The sequence below is a fragment of the Pygocentrus nattereri genome, chromosome 11, assembly GCF_015220715.1.
Source record: "Pygocentrus nattereri isolate fPygNat1 chromosome 11, fPygNat1.pri, whole genome shotgun sequence".
In the NCBI taxonomy this organism is placed as follows: Eukaryota; Metazoa; Chordata; class Actinopteri; order Characiformes; family Serrasalmidae; genus Pygocentrus; species Pygocentrus nattereri.
In genome coordinates, this window is record NC_051221.1 from 15,269,634 (window position 1) to 15,286,404 (window position 16,771).

At 39.9% G+C, this 16,771-nt stretch overlaps 1 protein-coding gene across 2 annotated transcripts; it reads left to right on the plus strand.

Moving 5' to 3' along the window:
- The first annotated feature begins 11,215 nt into the window (after window positions 1–11,215).
- bnip1a (BCL2 interacting protein 1a) lies at window positions 11,216–16,350 on the plus strand. 2 transcript variants are annotated; one of them, XM_017703760.2, is made up of 6 exons: window positions 11,216–11,346; window positions 11,650–11,742; window positions 11,827–11,918; window positions 12,376–12,480; window positions 13,797–13,915; window positions 14,836–16,350. In XM_017703760.2, exons 1-6 carry the CDS (start codon window positions 11,272–11,274, stop codon window positions 15,030–15,032), a joined length of 681 nt encoding a protein of 226 aa, XP_017559249.1. In that variant the 5' UTR covers window positions 11,216–11,271; the 3' UTR covers window positions 15,033–16,350. The 2 variants fall into 2 exon arrangements, with proteins under 2 accessions (XP_017559249.1, XP_037398323.1); XM_037542426.1 differs by having other exon boundaries at window positions 11,650–11,918.
- The last annotated feature ends 421 nt before the right edge of the window (window positions 16,351–16,771 follow it).

A 16,771-nucleotide genomic window follows, 5' to 3' on the forward strand; every position in this document is an offset into this window, starting at 1 on the left:
AACAGCAGCGATATACACTGAGACCTCATTGTTGCTGAAAACCACTTGTTGGGGTGGTTTTAGTATATTAAAACACATTCACGGCAGTACTTTGCAAAAGTATTAGGCATTAAAGCAATAGGTTAAAATTATTTATCTTGGCAGCGAATGTGTTTTTGCCTGTTAATATAACAATATAACATTAGATTAACTGCAAATGAACACAAATACAGTGAAAAGGAACAAGAATTTCTTGTTTTCAGGAAAATAGTTGAGATGTTGGGAGCTGGTTAGAAGCTTTATTTGCAACCATCTGCAGGCTTAAATGGTTCTTTGCATTGTGAAAGGGTTCTTGACATTGATGGAGGATTGTTGTATGTAGTGATATAGAAGTTTTTGAAAACAACAAAGTTATATGTTGATGTCAAGCTTCTTGTATAGGACAAATATGGATGTCAAGTTTATAACAATAGTAGAACCATTTTTAGTGCTATATAGAAACAATTTAAAAAAGGTTCTATATAGAACCATATACAACACATTCTCCATCAACTTGAAGAACCATTTTACAATGCAAAGAACCATTTAAGCATGAAATGGTTCTATATAGTGTTCTAAATAGAACCATTGCCTTTACTAAAGAATGCTTGAAGAACCATCTTTTTTCACCTTATGCTTACCAGGTTGATACCTTTGCACTTGAAAAGACCCTTCAGAAGTTCTTTAGTAAAGAAAATGAACAGTCAAAGAACCTTTTATATAATTAAAAGGTTCCTTGCATTGCAAAAAGTTTCCTCAGTTTTATGGAGAATGGGCTTTAGATGGCTCTGTATATCTATCTAGATAGATCTACATAGAATTTAGATCTATATAGAATTTAATTTATATAGAATTTTTTAGGTTCTTTTCCAAGCTTGTTATCATTACAATAGAAGAACCCTTTCTGGTAATACATAAAACCCTTTTTGAAAAGGTTCTCTATAGAACCATCTACAGCACATTCTCAATCAGTCTGAAGAACCTTTTCACAATGCAAAGAACCCTTTAATCATGCAAAGGGTTCTTTGAGTGTTCATGGTTATATCTAGAACTATTCTTTTTCATATAGAACCCTTGAAGAATCACCTTTTTGAAGAATGTAGGGGCTGTCAAAGAGCATTATGAAATGTTTCTTCTATGGCATCACCCTAAAGAACTCTGAAGTTGCATTTTGGTTTCATCCAACTCTCTCAGCTTTTCTCAGGTTTATAAAAATTCCATGAATGTAGGTACATACATGCTGCTACAGACGCTGGGAGCAGATGGCGGAGAATGACTGGGTTGACAGAAAAACCTCAAACGTACAAAGTTTATTGGTATAAGGAGGAGAAATTGCATCCAACCTGTCGGTGCATCTGAGAAAATCAATGCTTTTAATATTAGTCCCTGGAATAATTCAGTAGATCAATATCAAGTAATAAACAAACCCTGCACTGCACTGAGGTTTCTTTATACACAAGTGACCTAGCAGCTCAGTGACACAACAAAGGGTGCAAGTGTATCAGTCCATTTGTGGCCAGTTGTGATTACAAAACATAACGTTAGTGACATTTCAATGAGCGAGGTGAAGTCATTGGGTATTTTCTAAAAACCCAAAACAGTCTGATAATGTTGTGCAGATGCATTTCAGCAGGTTAAGCTATTTATATCAGCTGCTGCAGTTTTCCGGGAACATATTTCACAGACTGTGTGATTGCAGATGATTATGTACAGAATATTTTGTCCATCTATGGGACAGCAGACAGAAGAAGGCTGCAGGGTTCGGCTGAACCTGAGGAACATTCATTTAAAGGCTGGAGATCGTCAAATCAGTTTGCTTTTATGTGTAATTTAATTCAGTACATTAAACAAAGTACATGATAAGAAGTATGAAGTTAGTAGCTTTATTTTGATACATTGTGAATGTAAAACAATAAATACGGGAGAACGAAATAAAACAAATGATTAATGGATTCATGAAATATTTTTGCTCCTACAGCTTCTGCATGCATTTCTGACAATGACATACTTCATACTTGATGAAACCATGAAATTAACGGCTTGAAATGAAGATTTAAATTGAGAAATGTTGTGTATTTTGGCAATATAGTTTGTGTTTGTGAATGAGAGACAGAGAAAGATGTTCAATGTTTGACTTTTTGGCATTGTTTGTGAGTGTGAATCCTGCTCATATTTCACTTCTTAGGACAAATCCTCAAAAATGTTTGAATGTGAATAAAAGCCTAGGTTTAGCAGAATAGATTAATTTTAAACATGTAATGTCCACAAGGGAAAATGTATTTTGGTTTCAACTGAGCTGTCAGCTCCCTCTAAATATATAAACATTCTCAATAAATGATAACAGGAATTTGCAATCAGTTCAATGCTAATGACTGTTAACAATGCAGATTCCGTCCCGGCCGTGGAACAGTGTACCAGCTTTTCACCCTCTCACAGATTGTTGAGGGGGCATGGGAGTTTGCCAACCCAGGCTACATGTGTTTTGTACATTTGGAGAAGGTTTACGACTGTGTTCCCCGAGATATCTTGTGAGTGGTCCTCTGGGAGCATGGGTGCTGGGGATACTAATCCGGACCATTCAATCTCTGTACTCCCAGAGTGAGAGCTGTGTTCATATACTCAGCATTAAGTCAGACCCTTTCAGTGCTAGTGTTGGACTCCACCAGGGTTGTGCCCTGTCTCCACTCCTGTTTGTGATATTCATTGCTATTTGCAGATGATGTTGTTCTTTTGGCTGAACCACATGGATGCCTCCAGCACTCACTGGAGCTGTTTGCAGCTGAGTGTGAAGTGATTGATATGCAGATCAGCACCTCCAAATCTGAGTCCATGGTGTTAGCCCAGAAAAGGATGGCATGCCCACTCCAGGTAAGGGGAAAGGACTTGCCCCAGGTGGAGGAGTTTAAGTATCTTGTTCACGAGTGATGGGAAGAGGGATCGTGAGATTGGCCGCAGGCTGGGACAGGCGGCAGCAGTAATGTGGTCACTATACCAGACTGTAGTGGTGAAGAGGGTTTCTGTTTACCGGTCGGTCTACATCTCGACCCTCACCTTTGGTCATGAGCTGTGGGTAATGACCGAAAGAATGGGATCGCAAATACAAGTGGCGGAAATGAGCTTTCTTTGCTGGGTGGTGGGCTGCACTCTATTTGATAGAGTGAGGAGCTCAGTCATCTGGGAGGAGCTCAGAGTAGAGCCACTACTCCTCCACATCGAGAGGAGCCAGCTGAGGTGGTTCGGGCATCTGATCCGGATGTCCCCTGGACGCCTCCTGGAGGGGGTGTACCAGGCACGGCCTAATGGGACAAGACCCCGGGGTCATCCTAGGACGTGCTGGAGGGATTATGTCTCTAAATTGGCCTGGGAGCAGATTGGGGTCCCTGGGAATGAGCTGGAGGAAGTTGCAGGGGACAGGGTCGTCTGGGATTCTCTGTTCTCTCAACTGCTACCGTGACCCTGCATGGACTGAGCGGTTAACGATGATGATGATACTGTTAAGGAGGAAAGCAATTCATGAGTGGGATTACAAACAAGACACAGGAGAGCACAATAACAAAGAGCAGAGCTATAGGGTAAACCAAAAACCAAAAACACCAAAGTCTGCACATTTGCACATTTGTTCTTGTATTAGCCTCTTATTCTCCAGGGTAGATTTTGGTTTGTCCATCTGAATTTACATGACCAATGCACGATATTCAGTAACTGCATGAAATAAAAGTTTTTATTTCATTTATTTTTTGTAAAAACTCAAATGAACAGAACATGTGTTTTATGATCACATATATTGTACATTTACAATTTATTTCTGAAAGCCAAAAACTTAGATGCTCTTTGTATTATTTTATAAAAATAATTTTTACAGAGTAGGTCAAAAATAATAGATAGTAGAAAATAGTTTATAGCCCAGATTTGTGGAAAAATGGGTTGGCATTCTGTAGACAAAAAATGGTATCTCATATCACACCCACCTTTTGAATGTAGCTTATGAAATATGAAAGTTATGAAGAATATTACGAAGTGTGGTTTGGAACTGCTGGTGGTCTCAATGAGTTGAAGACATTGCTTGTGTTGTTTAAAATGTTCTTTTTATTTATTCTTTTTGGAATATTCACTATGAATTTACAAGTAAAGTCTGCTGAAGTCAACATCCCAAACATCAAACATCCCTTCTGGAAGCTCTTAAAAAGTCTGCAGGAATCCTCTTATGGTCTAGATGAAAGGCAGAATTAGACACCTCTACAGCTCTGCGGACCTTTGCACATTTAGATTAGGAAAGGCTGGGAAGTGAAGGAGAGGAAACTGACTGAAACTGAAACTGACTCTATCTATCTATCTATCTATCTATCTATCTATCTATCTATCTATCTATCTATCTATCTATCTATCTATCTATCTATCTATCTATCTATCCATCCATCCATCCATCCATCCATCCATCCATCCAAAGATATCGCTGCTGTCGGAAGAGAACCATTTTTGTTGTTTTTGTTCGTTTTTGACATCATTTGAAAATGCATGTTGGCCTTTATATTGTATGTCAATTTCATGATGAATTGACCAAAAGAAACGCTCCAAAATGGCTTGGAAAGACTGGTTCCATTGAGTTACATTAAAAGTAAAGTATATTTTTTTCCTCCTCCTGTAAAGTTATCGTTTTGAGATACAAGGTTTTCATCTGACAACAAGGATATACAAATATACAGTGGAATTAATTAATGATTCTTCAGGGTCACGGTGCAACCTACATAACACAGTACAAGTAACCAGAACCAGACTACACATAGTGCAGTTAAACAGGACAGTATAGGGCAATATTCATTTATAATACAATAAGGACTTAAAAGTATAAAAACTATGCTAAAAGCCCAATGATGACTACAGCATGCAGAACAAGACAGTAGGCAACTATCTTGATTGGCATACTGTAGATGAGTAAAATGACTATAGATTTATAAGAATGTGAATTGAGTATAACAATGTAAACTGCACCTTTACATTATATAGAGTTTTTAAAACTTTAAAAAGTTTCTTCACACCCATAGATTTTTTACAACATGTGGTTCTCCATTCATTGAATGGTTCTTAAGGGAAGCAATATTGGTTCCTCTATGCTATTGGCTTTATTTTGAAGTGCCCATTCCAGATGGCAGCATAATACAATATTATAATAAACATCCCTTGAGTAAAGCAGACAGCATGATTCAAATGACAGTTACATTTCGCAGCAAAACTATGCCCAAAACAGTTTTAGTGTGAGTAATGATGTTAGTTTGAGTTCATGCAGTGCAGTGCATAAAACTCCTAATCACACGTCAATTGTTCAGAGGCCTCTCCTTGACCGTGATTGGTCCACTAAACAGAGTGGGCTTTGAATACTGAGACTACACAGAGTTTTTCCTACTAAGTACACTTAAAAGAGTGTCCGTTCAGCAGTACAATCCTTCACTGTTTGAATAAGTGCCAGCTTAGACCTTAATACAGCTTATATTGCTAACTCAGACAATGCTTTTTCAAAAACTGGTATTTTGGGAAGGCTAGTTTTAGCTGTTCTGACTTGTTTCCTTGGAATCACTGGATCGATGTGTGCAGGAGCTGCTTAGTCACTACCACATGTGTCAGATCAGCCTGCTTTTTGCACAGAATCACCACTGAGTCAGTGCAAAAAAAACAAAAAAACAAATGGAACAAGAAGTCTCCAACACAGTGAAGGTGATTTCAAGTTGTGGTTTTTATAGCTAGCAGAACATACAGTTTTCAGTCTGTATATATAACCAAATACAATAATACTGAATAAATAAGTAATATACATAAATAATTAACAGTGTTCTCTAATGCTTGTATGATTATCTGTATGATTTTTGCTTGTTTCTTGGAATCCATGTACTGAATTTCAGCATAGGGAACAGGTTCGTTGCTGCCACATTTGACTCAGTGAAGCGTGTGCCCTCATTCCAAACCAGTATTGAGGGCAGAACAAATCCACGCAGTATCAGCTACTCTAACTGTGATACCTGCTGTTTTCACTCTATATAAAGCCAGCCCATCCCTGAGAGTTTAAGTGTTTAAACTAAAGAATAAAGGATAGGCTGTCTCTATCAAATTTCCAGGCAAAATGGCCATTTTCAACCCTAACCCTTATTTCTATGGAGATGAGATATACAATAATCCACTTTGAAGGAGAAAGTCAAAAGAAGAAAAAAAGATGGGACAAATTTGATTTTCCAGGCTGAAGTTTAAAAAAGTGAAAACTCTAAATGTACAATGCCTGGTATACCACCAAAAGTGCTCTCGTCAGATGTGTTTCTGTTCATCCTTCCACTGTGAGAAGACAACTCGACAATATGAGTCAGAGATAATGTGCAGCTGTTAATACGATGTGTCTGAGCAAAGAAGAAAAATTGCAAATCAAGCAAAGAAGCTGCTGGTCAATGGACTTTCTACCCCAGAGCCCAGACCTCAACATCATTGACCATGTTTGTGATCACGAGGAGCAGAAAATGTAACCAACTTCTAAGACTGCACTTCGGAGGTGTGGAAGAATATCCCACACAGATTTCTGTGAAAAACTGAAAGCAGAATAAAACTGAATAATAAGCAAAAGATTTTTTTAGAACGAACAACCAAAATATTGTTCAATTGTCAAAGCCAAAGTCATTACATTTTGATGTAAGATTAGGGGGTGTTTGGTTTTTTCCATGACATAATTTGATGAATCATGTTTAATATGACCAGCGACCTGAACATGCAGTGTAATGAAGATCCATTGTGATCATCAGCAGCGTTAGATTTAGATTTAGGTTTAGGTCCTGAGTTTTACACTGAACGGAATCTATACCATCTATATCACAGTCACTGTCTAAAAAACCCCAAGTAACTCCAAAAGGGTAACACTGATGTAAAAAAGTTTTATTTCTGCAGTTTCTATTGCTTCACTCATCATGGAACTGCCACACAATGTAAAGCGAAGCTGCTCAGATGATATAGGACAGTGATGATACGCAATCCAGTTAAATTGATTTATATTTAGTTGATTGCCGGTCAATGCCAAAGTGAGCATCTACAAAGCACCTATAATGTTACTGAAATGCAGTGAAGGAGGTGTAGCTCCTGCTAATGCATTTAGTAATGAGTTCAAAGACAGCAGCATTCTGCACACGGACTACAGGCAAAAATACAGCCCATGTCATGAACTGGGTGTCATTAGGCCGTTTTGCCTGGCGTATCAATGGGAAGCAGATTGTGAGCTCAGGGATGCGTCGCTGTGACTGAGCGTGACATCAAGCTGCCATCATTCTGCTGCTGTCACAGTAGGAGAGGCCTCTCCACAACGCCTCTAATTACATCTGTTTCCTGTTTCCTACGATCAGTCGCAGCATGCCTGCGTCTGTGCCATCGCACCTCCGGAGGTTGAATGTCATCAATAATTGGTTCCCCTTTTCACCGCATCCACAAATTGGCCTCCTGTGTCACTGGCAGACCTGTAGCATGGAGGGATCGCTCATGCCTTCTTAAAGGAGTGACTCTGTGCTGTTTTGTTGCCTGGAAAGCACAAAAGAAAGAAGAAAAAATGTGTTGATACGCGTGAAGAGGCTGTAAAGGAATAGATTACTGAGTGTGCCTTATTTGAGAGTGGTGGACCTCTGACTCCCTCTAGAGGGCCGTGCAGTCGGACCCTAAAAGTGCAACAGTGCTCTCTGTAACAAGCGGTCACCAGCTCATCTCCTGGAGATCTACTCTGGCTCTTCAAGTGTTCTTCAGCAAAATAAGGGTTCTATATAGAACCATGAACACTCAAAGAACCCTTTGCATGTTTGAAGCATTCTTTGCATTATGAAAAGGTTCTTCAGACTGAGGGCGTCTGTGTTTTATATGGTTTTAAAAGAACCTTTCTGAAAAGTGTTCTATACGACAGCAAAAAGGGTTTCTCTATTGTTGCAAGCTCATCATCATAGAACTCTTTAAAAAAAAAAAAAGCACCCGCAACACAGTCTTCATCAGTCTAAAGAACCTTTTCATGATGCAAAGAGCCCTTCAAGCGATGATCCAAAGATGTTTCTGCAAGGTTCTTTGGTTAAGAAAATGGTTCTATATAGAACCATGAACACTCAAAAATCCTTTGCATGATTAAAGGGTTCTTTGCATTGTGAAACGGTTCTTCAGATTGATGGAGAATGTATTGTATATGGTTCTAAAAGAATCTTTTTCAAAAAGGTTTTATTTGACAACAAAAAGGGCACTTCTATTGTTACAAGCTTGAAATCATCATTATAGAAGAACCTTTTTTTTGTGCTACATAGAACCCTTTTCAAACATTTTCCTTATGGAACCATCTACAGCACAGTCTCCGTCAGTCTGAAGAACATTTTCAAGATGCAAAGAGCCCTTCAAGCATGCAAAAGGTTCTTTGAGTGTTCATGGTTCTATGTAGAACAGTTTTCTTCACTAAAGAGCCTTTGAAGAACCATCTTTTTTAAGAGTGCGCATTTCCAAATGTTTATACTTGCTTGATTGTGTCACGTTTCTTCTGAAATTACAAGCGTTAAAAGTAAGTTTGTCCCCTTTGCATGCAGTAACAGCTTCTTCTTTTCTGGGAAGGCTTTATGCTTGGAACATTGCTGTGAGGAATTGATTGCAGTCAGCCACAAGAGCATTAGTGAGGTCAGCTACTGATGTTGGATAACCCCAGCTCATCCCAAAGGTGTCGGATGTAACTCCATCACTCCAGAGAACGCAGTTCTGCTCCGCAGCCCAGTGCTGGTGACTCTTGTTGACATTGGTTATTTGGAGTCACATCTACAAGAGCTGGGTTTGTGAAAAGTTGGCTACATTATCATTATCCAAACATTGGTATGGTATTAAATAATGATTTTACAAAAAAAGGTGAAATCATATTAGTCTAGTGTAATCCTGCGTAGAATCCGACTGAATAATAGTTGCTTTGTCTGGTTTAAATATGATGGACTGGCCTTTGTTTGTAGTTTGCTACCTAGCAAGTTAGCAGAGTAAACTAAAACTTAAGAAGTAAAAAGTACAAGAAGAAATGGTGAAGGGCCAGTCGACAAGGGCATTTTAAAAACAGTAGTGAAACAGAGGACACGTGAGGATTGGCAGAAAAAGGCACAATTCTTTTACTGAAGATTAAGGCTTTCCAGCATCAAGTGTTAATCTTGAGTTGGTCCAGGCACAACTAACAAACCCGCAAAAATCCACGCTTTTTATAGTCTGTTTCGGCAAGGAAGGGTCAACATCTGGCTCTTCCGTGCCCTTCCCATATATTTCAGAGGTTTTGATTTGCACACCGTTACCCCCAGCTATATTTACCACCCTTAGACCAAGGCCACTCTCAGGCCCAAGCCATCAAGCTTTATTTACTTCATCTATTACATTTGGATGTATATGTTTTTTAAATGTATTTATTTCTGTTATGTATGTACTTTTCCCCCTTTCCCAATAATAATTTTAATGTCTCATGATGTGAACAGACTCAGCTGTATGAGTGTGTCCCATCAAATCACAGCTGACACCCTTCGTCCGCATGCCTCAAGACCATTCACACACACACACACACACACACACACACACACACACACACTGCTAAAAATCTGCTATATAAATCTGCTAGCTCCTCTCTGATGAATACACACTGTGCAATATATCATATCATAACTACTGTAATGACAGTCACTGTGCACTTTACACTGTAACATTGATATGCAACTATAATATGTGCTTTTAGTTTACCTCATACCACTCAGTGCCCACTATGAACGCTCAGTTTGGTTGAGATCTGATGACTGTGAAGGCCTTAGCATATTATTGCCTTTATTTTCATAATCATTTTCTTCTTTGCCATTTTGATCCATAATGTAGGTCCACTGGGTCTGCTCAGCATTTTTAGACATGCAACAGAGCATGTCTGCCTGGAACATCTGCACTCATTATGCTGCTCTACTCATTCATTTAGGCTTTCCCTTTAATTTGTCACCACATATACTATATTGCCAAAAGTATTTGCTCGTCTACCTTCACACGCATTTGAACTTGAGCGACATCCCATTCTTAATCCATAGGCTTTAATATGATGTCAGCCAAACCCAGACTCATCCATCGGATTCCCAGATGGAGAAGCATGATTGGTCACTCCAGTGAACACGTCTCCACTGCTGTAGAGTCCAGTGGCGGCGCTTTACACCACTACACTGCATCGCGCTTGGTGATGTAAGTCTTGTATGCAGCTGCTCGGCCATGGAAACTCATTCCATGAAGCTCTCTACGCTGTTCTTGAGCTAATCTGAAGGCCACATGAAGTTTGGAGGTCTGTAGTGATTGATTCTGCAGAAAGTTGGCGAACTCTGCGCACTATGCACCTCAGCGTCCACTGACCCAACTCATTTTACCTGGCTGACCACTTCATGGCTGAGTTACTGTCGTTCCCAATCACTTCCATGTTGTTATAATACCACTGACAGTGGACTGTGGAATATTTAGTAGAGAGGAAATTTCACGACTGGACTTGTTGCACAGGTGGCAGTCTGCAGGCCTAGGTGCTTGGTTTTATACACCTGTGGCCATGGAAGTGATTAGAACACCTGAATGCAATGATTTGGTGTACATACATACAGCATACATATATACATAATTATATGCAGTACTAAATGCATAGATAATTTATAAAAATGTAAAAAAAAAATTAATATTATTTTGTTCACCAAACCAAAACCCATAAAACTTCACTTACAACATCTCTTTATAAGGGGTACAAGTCTGTCAAACTCGCTCTGAGGAAGGTTAGGCTGAAACTGAATTTCCTTTTTGACTTTTGACTTTGGTTCCTGCACTGATATAGTTAATTACTGAATATAAATGATAGAAAGAAAAAGTGTGATGTATGAGAGAGCGTTACGGTTAGTAGTGACAAGCCTGTCAGTGTGCATCAGTGATTGACTAAAATCTATTTTATTTTATTTTATTTTATTTTATTTTATTTTATTTTATTTTATTTTATTTTATTTTATTTTATTTTATTTTATTTTATAATTTCCCCTTCTCTTGGTTTTATTTTGAAGGGTACGCCAAACGTCTTCGTTGTCGTTGCTGACGTAGCTGCCCGCATGCTGAATCGGCGATCTACACATCAAACCCCAACAGAAATGCTGGTGACGTATGTTTGTAGATCAGTGAATCTGAGCGGCTCTGCGTGAAGCTTGCGTGTCGTTTTGCCGGAAGCTTCCAAACATTCCCAGCGCAGCAGAGATGGCAGATGTTCACGTACGAATATGCGAGCAAGAAATTATTAAGTATGATTTGGAGATAAAAGCCCTGATTCAGGTATGGCGACGCAGCAGTCCGTCTCAGTCCCTCGGTCTGTTAGTTGTGCTGCCTCAGTTCTCTCACTGCAGCCTTGAGTGGATAGTCTGGCTTCTTGGTCTGTTGTATTTGCAGGAGCTGTGAGATGCAGTGGTCAGACATGAAACTGTGCTCTTGTGTTTTTAATTGTGCAAATATGTAGCTGGTTCAGAGTTTCTGCGCGTGCCAGTCATCCTACCGTGTTGTCCTACATGGAAATCTGTGTAGTCCCATATCCAGATGCGTCCATATGATGCCAGTGTACCTTGTGCTGTATTGCTGTAGGACATCAGTGAATGCACAGGGCCACAGAGTGAGCTGACAGAGCTGAACTGCAACATGAAGGACAGGTTCAGTCGTCTCCGGCAGCGGATCCAGGTGAGCTACAAAAGCATGGCTTTAGGGAAAATGGGATTCTCTTCTCAGGTTATGGACCCATTTTTACAGAACTTCTCTCAACAGGATCTGGAGCAAATGGGGAGGGAACAGGATAAAGAATCTGACAAGCTGGCCTTACTCAAAGAGGTGGAGGCCCATCGTAAACAGATGCTTAGGTGAGGACTCGCCTCACTCTCGGCACCCAGAAGCATATTGCCATTTCTGCTAAGGAAGATATCTGTGTCTAATCGTAGCAAGTCAAGGCTAATGGAAAACCACACCAGTGCTAATCACTAGGGTTGCCACCCATCCAGGATTTTCCTGGACCATCCTGAATATTGGAATCCAAGCTCTTTCAAGTTATCATTTCTTATGCGTTTCTTATATTCAGTAAAATCATTTGTGTACAAAGAACGGATTTGAAATACCCTCAGCACTGCAACACCATAACTTAGGTAAATTAATTCCGTTTCTAGCTGAGACATCAATCTTATGGGACACCTTGTATGCAGCCTTACTAGACAATTCAATGGCCTAGATGACTGAAGGCCTTCTATGGCCGTATATTATACTCTGTGAAATCTTAAGGAAGGTGAGTGCTTTCTCTCTAATAGACCTCTGTCTGTCTTACAGTAACCAAACGGCATGGAGGAAGGCCAATCTGGCCAGTAACCTGGCCATTGATAAGCTGGAGAAAGAAGAATTGTTGAACGATGGGGACACTACAGCGAGACAAAGGTGATTAAGTGGAAATGCTTGACAGTTGGATTAATGCTGCTGGTACAAACATGAACACACTTATAATCAATATAAACAACCACTGACATTATACATGAAGTATGTGTAGAATTTTTGTATTAAAATCTGATATTTATCTATAGAGGATACTATTTTTGTGTGTACATACTGTGTTTGTGCTCTATGTTTGACTCATTGCTACTCCTACACCACGGACATAAAAAGATTCTGAATCCTAAGAAGTGTAACATTTAATTAAAGTAAAGAACATATTTTAGATTTTAAAGATATCTTTAGAGCAAAGTACTGTAATATGAATTTAAGTTGTGATACCACCTTCACCCAGCAGAGGGCAGTTGCTCATGCAAAACGTACCTGGTTTGCACATTTGGTTGGAAGCAAATACCCGCCTCCGTTTTTTGGTTGTGGAACTTCAGTAAAGTAGAAAAAATGCCATTAGAAAAATATTACACCCTGAATCCAAGAGTCTCTTGACAGGGACCTGTAAATAAATCTCTAAATCGGTGGTCATCAATCAGTTTTTCATTCTAGCAGAGCAGGAGCGCGTCTCATATCCCCAGTCAGTTGTTGGAAGCCTGAATAAACTGATCGAACAAGTGGAATCAGGTGTGCTTGTACTTGATTTGAATGAAACTCTGCAGCAGTACTGGGCCTTTGTGGAGAAGAGTGTTAATCTCTAAGTCCTTAAGACCTTTTAACACTAGGAGAGCAACGGTTGGTTTAACAATCACTGACAGTCGTGACAATGAAAGAAATTCTCAATACAAAAAGGCTGATCGCTTTAAATTCGTTTGAATTTGCTTTTGTTGTTGTTGTTGTTGTTGTTGTTTTATTTGAGCATTTTTCAGCAGCAGATGCTCTAGAGACATAATCTGAACACTAACCCTGAGTTCATCACCAAGTTGGAAAAAGGGATTCCGTTTTTGTTCCAAAGCAAATTAAAATTCTGTTCACACCTGTTTGTTCTAGCAGTAAATAACATTAAGTTGTTGCTGTCAGGAAAACCTCCAAAGCAACAACTTTTCAGCGAGGAAGAAAAAGGTCACAGCCTTCCACAGTTCCCTCTGTGATCTGATTATCATGAAATATCATGGTGTATGAAGTTGGTCATTTAGCTCCTATAGCCACAGTGTGCTTAAAGGGCGTAATGGAACATTCAGCTCAGTTAATGCCTGTAGGAAAAGGAAACAAAGAAACTGGTTGTGTCACGAGGGACGGTAGCTTGCAACACTGCTCCTGTGGTCTTGTTGTGCAGACGATGAAGAATGGGGTGATGTTTTTATCCCTCCAAACAGAAAGCTGACCAAAGAGAGCCTGGCTCAGACATCCAGTGATATCACAGAGAGCCTGATGAGCATCAGCAGGATGATGTCCCAACAGGTGAAGCAGAGTGAGGAGACCATAAGCACTCTGGGTAAGTTCCTTATGCTTCCTGCTAGCCTAATTGCCTGCAGATAATGTCAGCGATAAGATCCACAGTTCTGCCAGTAGATGCTGTGTGGCACTTTCTGAATAAGCAAGAGTCAAGAGCATTCACACCAGAATACCAGTCAGTAACAGCTTATTTTTAATCTTCAAAACATTTGTTCAGAGTAGTGATCAGAGATGGAACCAATCTGATAGCAGGTTTTCAGTCTTGTTGCTGGATGGAGGGAAAAAACAGTGAGTCTGATTCAGTCCTGGAACAGATTTAGCCTGAAATACTAATAAAACTCATTGACATTGTGTGGTGTGATGTTGTTAGCTGTGTAGTTCTTCCTGAGGGGTACTAGAGGGTAGGTGTAGTTTCGGCATGGTAGCCTACACTCTTAAAACGTATGGCTCTTCAAGGGTTCTTTGGTAAAGGGAATGATTCTACTTGGAACCACAATTTCTGTATATACACTTAAAAAGATTGGTTCTGAATAGCACCAGAAAGGGTTCTTCTATTGTTGCATGGTTGATATCACAACAATAGCAAAACCCTTTTTGGTGCTATATAGAACCCTTTTCAAAAAGGTTCTATATAGAACCACCTGCAGCACATGTCCATCAGTCTGAGAATCCCTTTTACAATGCAAAGAAATCATGGGGAGGTGTGAGTGTTGATGGTTTTATATAATAATCGTTTTCTTTACTAAAGAACCCTTGAAGTTGCATCTTGTTTAAGATTGTAGAACCATGATGCAAAGAACCATAGTCATGCAAAGGGCTCTGTGAGTGTTCATGGTTCTATATTGGGCCATTTACTAAAGAACCCTGAAAGAACCATCTTTTTTGAAAAAATATAGTTTAGAGAGCATAAACCATTTTCTCCCTGTGCTTAGAGGTTAAAGCTTTTCCGTCTCTCTGTAGCCACGTCTTCAAGAACGGTGCTGGAAACCAATGAAGAGTTTAAGACCATGACTGGGACCATACAGCTGGGCAGAAAACTCATCACCAAATACAACCGACGAGAACTTACAGACAAGCTGCTCATCTTCCTAGCACTGGCACTCTTTCTGGCCACTGTCCTGTATATTCTGAAGAAAAGACTTTTCCCTTTCCTCTGACCAGACTGACATAAACGCTGATCAGGAACATTAGCTGTGACCTGATGGCGATCTGTGAATTGCTGGATCAGCTTCAACACTATGTTATGACTTTCTAGGCGCAGATTATAGAAAAACTGTACTGAATTTCTTTGGCAGTGGATAGTTGCCATTAAAAAATGAAGTCTTTGTCTAGGCCTAGTCTTAATCTGTAGCTGTGGAAAGCACTGGTGCAGTTTTTAATGATGGAAATGCACTTTAAACCAAAGTGCAAGTAGCTGACTGCAGACTTTGAATAATTTGTAACATAATCTGCCAAGAAATTGACTCATTACATTTATTTTACGTTCCGGTCCTAAAATCTGATTGGCTGAGCCACGTTCAGAGCTGTTGTAAAATCCACAATATCTGCACACCTATGACCACCTAATTGTGTATTACTGTGCCACGGCACAAAAAATACTCTCATACTGGGTGTGTTGATAAAAAGCTGTTTGTTTAAACCGAGGGGCTGGTCAGCGAACTAACAGACTAAAAGACAGTATGAAAGTCTAAAGAATGTCACTTGAATAGGTTACATACTTCAAATGTTTGTGTTTCAATCAGAAGTAGCGTCAAAGCCAGGCTGAATCCCAAATGGCTCCATACTCCCTAAATAGTGTGCTATGGAAGTGTGGGAATTCTAACCTCTACAGCCATATAGTGCATCATTTATCGAGTATGGATGTGACTGAATCCCATATGGCTATTTATTCGCTGTTGGGGTGCAGGACCCAGTGTTTAAATTTCTACATAGTGCACAATGTAGGACGCAGGGAGCCATTTGGGATTCAGCCCCAGCGTGAGAAGAAGGGAGCTGCTGGATTGGTGCTAATTAAGACTGGTGGTGATTATTTGGTGACCAAAAAGTTCTTACAGAGTGAAAGTTTTTGCTTTGAACAGTGCTGTATTATCATATGCGTGTTGTTATATGACAAAAAGTTGATTGCATGAAATGACAACGTACAGCAATGGGCGACCGAATGTTCAGCAGTCCATCGTTGTTTAACAGATACCATATGTTAAAGGAACTACTTTTCTTGGCAGAATGCTTGTTTATGTCGATTATTAATAATAACTCAAATTATTTACTCATAAATTGTGTAGATTATGAAATCTCAGTAAAGCACAGCCTCTCGTGGCTTGGTGCTTTATTATTCCATTCTAAACAGGCTACAACTGATGTTTAATCATCGCCTGTCATTCTACCATTCGTTTTGTTAAAGAGGTCTGAAAGTCTTCAAGGTGTATATTGTCCCTACGCGTAAAAACACTATAAAATAAATATTGCAGTCCTGTGTTTGTGTTTTCTTCTATTTGACCTGATTTGCTTCTGTCACTGTAGTCTGCTCTGAAGCTTTGTCAGTAGTGTAAGCCTGAGTTTAATGTAAGTTTAAGGCGAACGCAGTGAGTTAGTGCCCTCCTGGGCTGTGCGCTCCTGGCTATTTCCAGGCCGGGCACTGCATGCTGTCACAGGGACACCTCTGGTATGACACACTGGTTTGCGTGAGTTAAACTCATCCGGTACGTTGCAGAGCTGGCAGCTGCTGTGCTGGCCAGGAGTCAGACGCAGTATCAGAGCAGAAAAGCTCAAAAAAGCTGCGGCTGCAATCTCAGCACCAGAGATAAAGAGGCATGCAGCTCTGTCCTTTCTCCGATAAGAGTCGGAAGAGCTGATTAATACACCCCCCCAATCCCCCCCCCCTGTCTTTCCCTTTCTA

What these genes read in the sequence shown, in the direction of transcription:
- bnip1a (XM_037542426.1), top strand. Translation starts at nt 11,272, where the DNA reads ATGGCAGATGTTCACGTACGAATATGCGAGCAAGAAATTATTAAGTAT. An exon ending in GACACTACAGCGAGACAAAG is followed by an intron (nt 12,481 to 13,796) that starts GTGATTAAGTGG and finishes CCCTCCAAACAG; the next exon opens with AAAGCTGACCAAAGAGAGCC. An exon ending in GGAGACCATAAGCACTCTGG is followed by an intron (nt 13,916 to 14,835) that starts GTAAGTTCCTTA and finishes GTCTCTCTGTAG; the next exon opens with CCACGTCTTCAAGAACGGTG.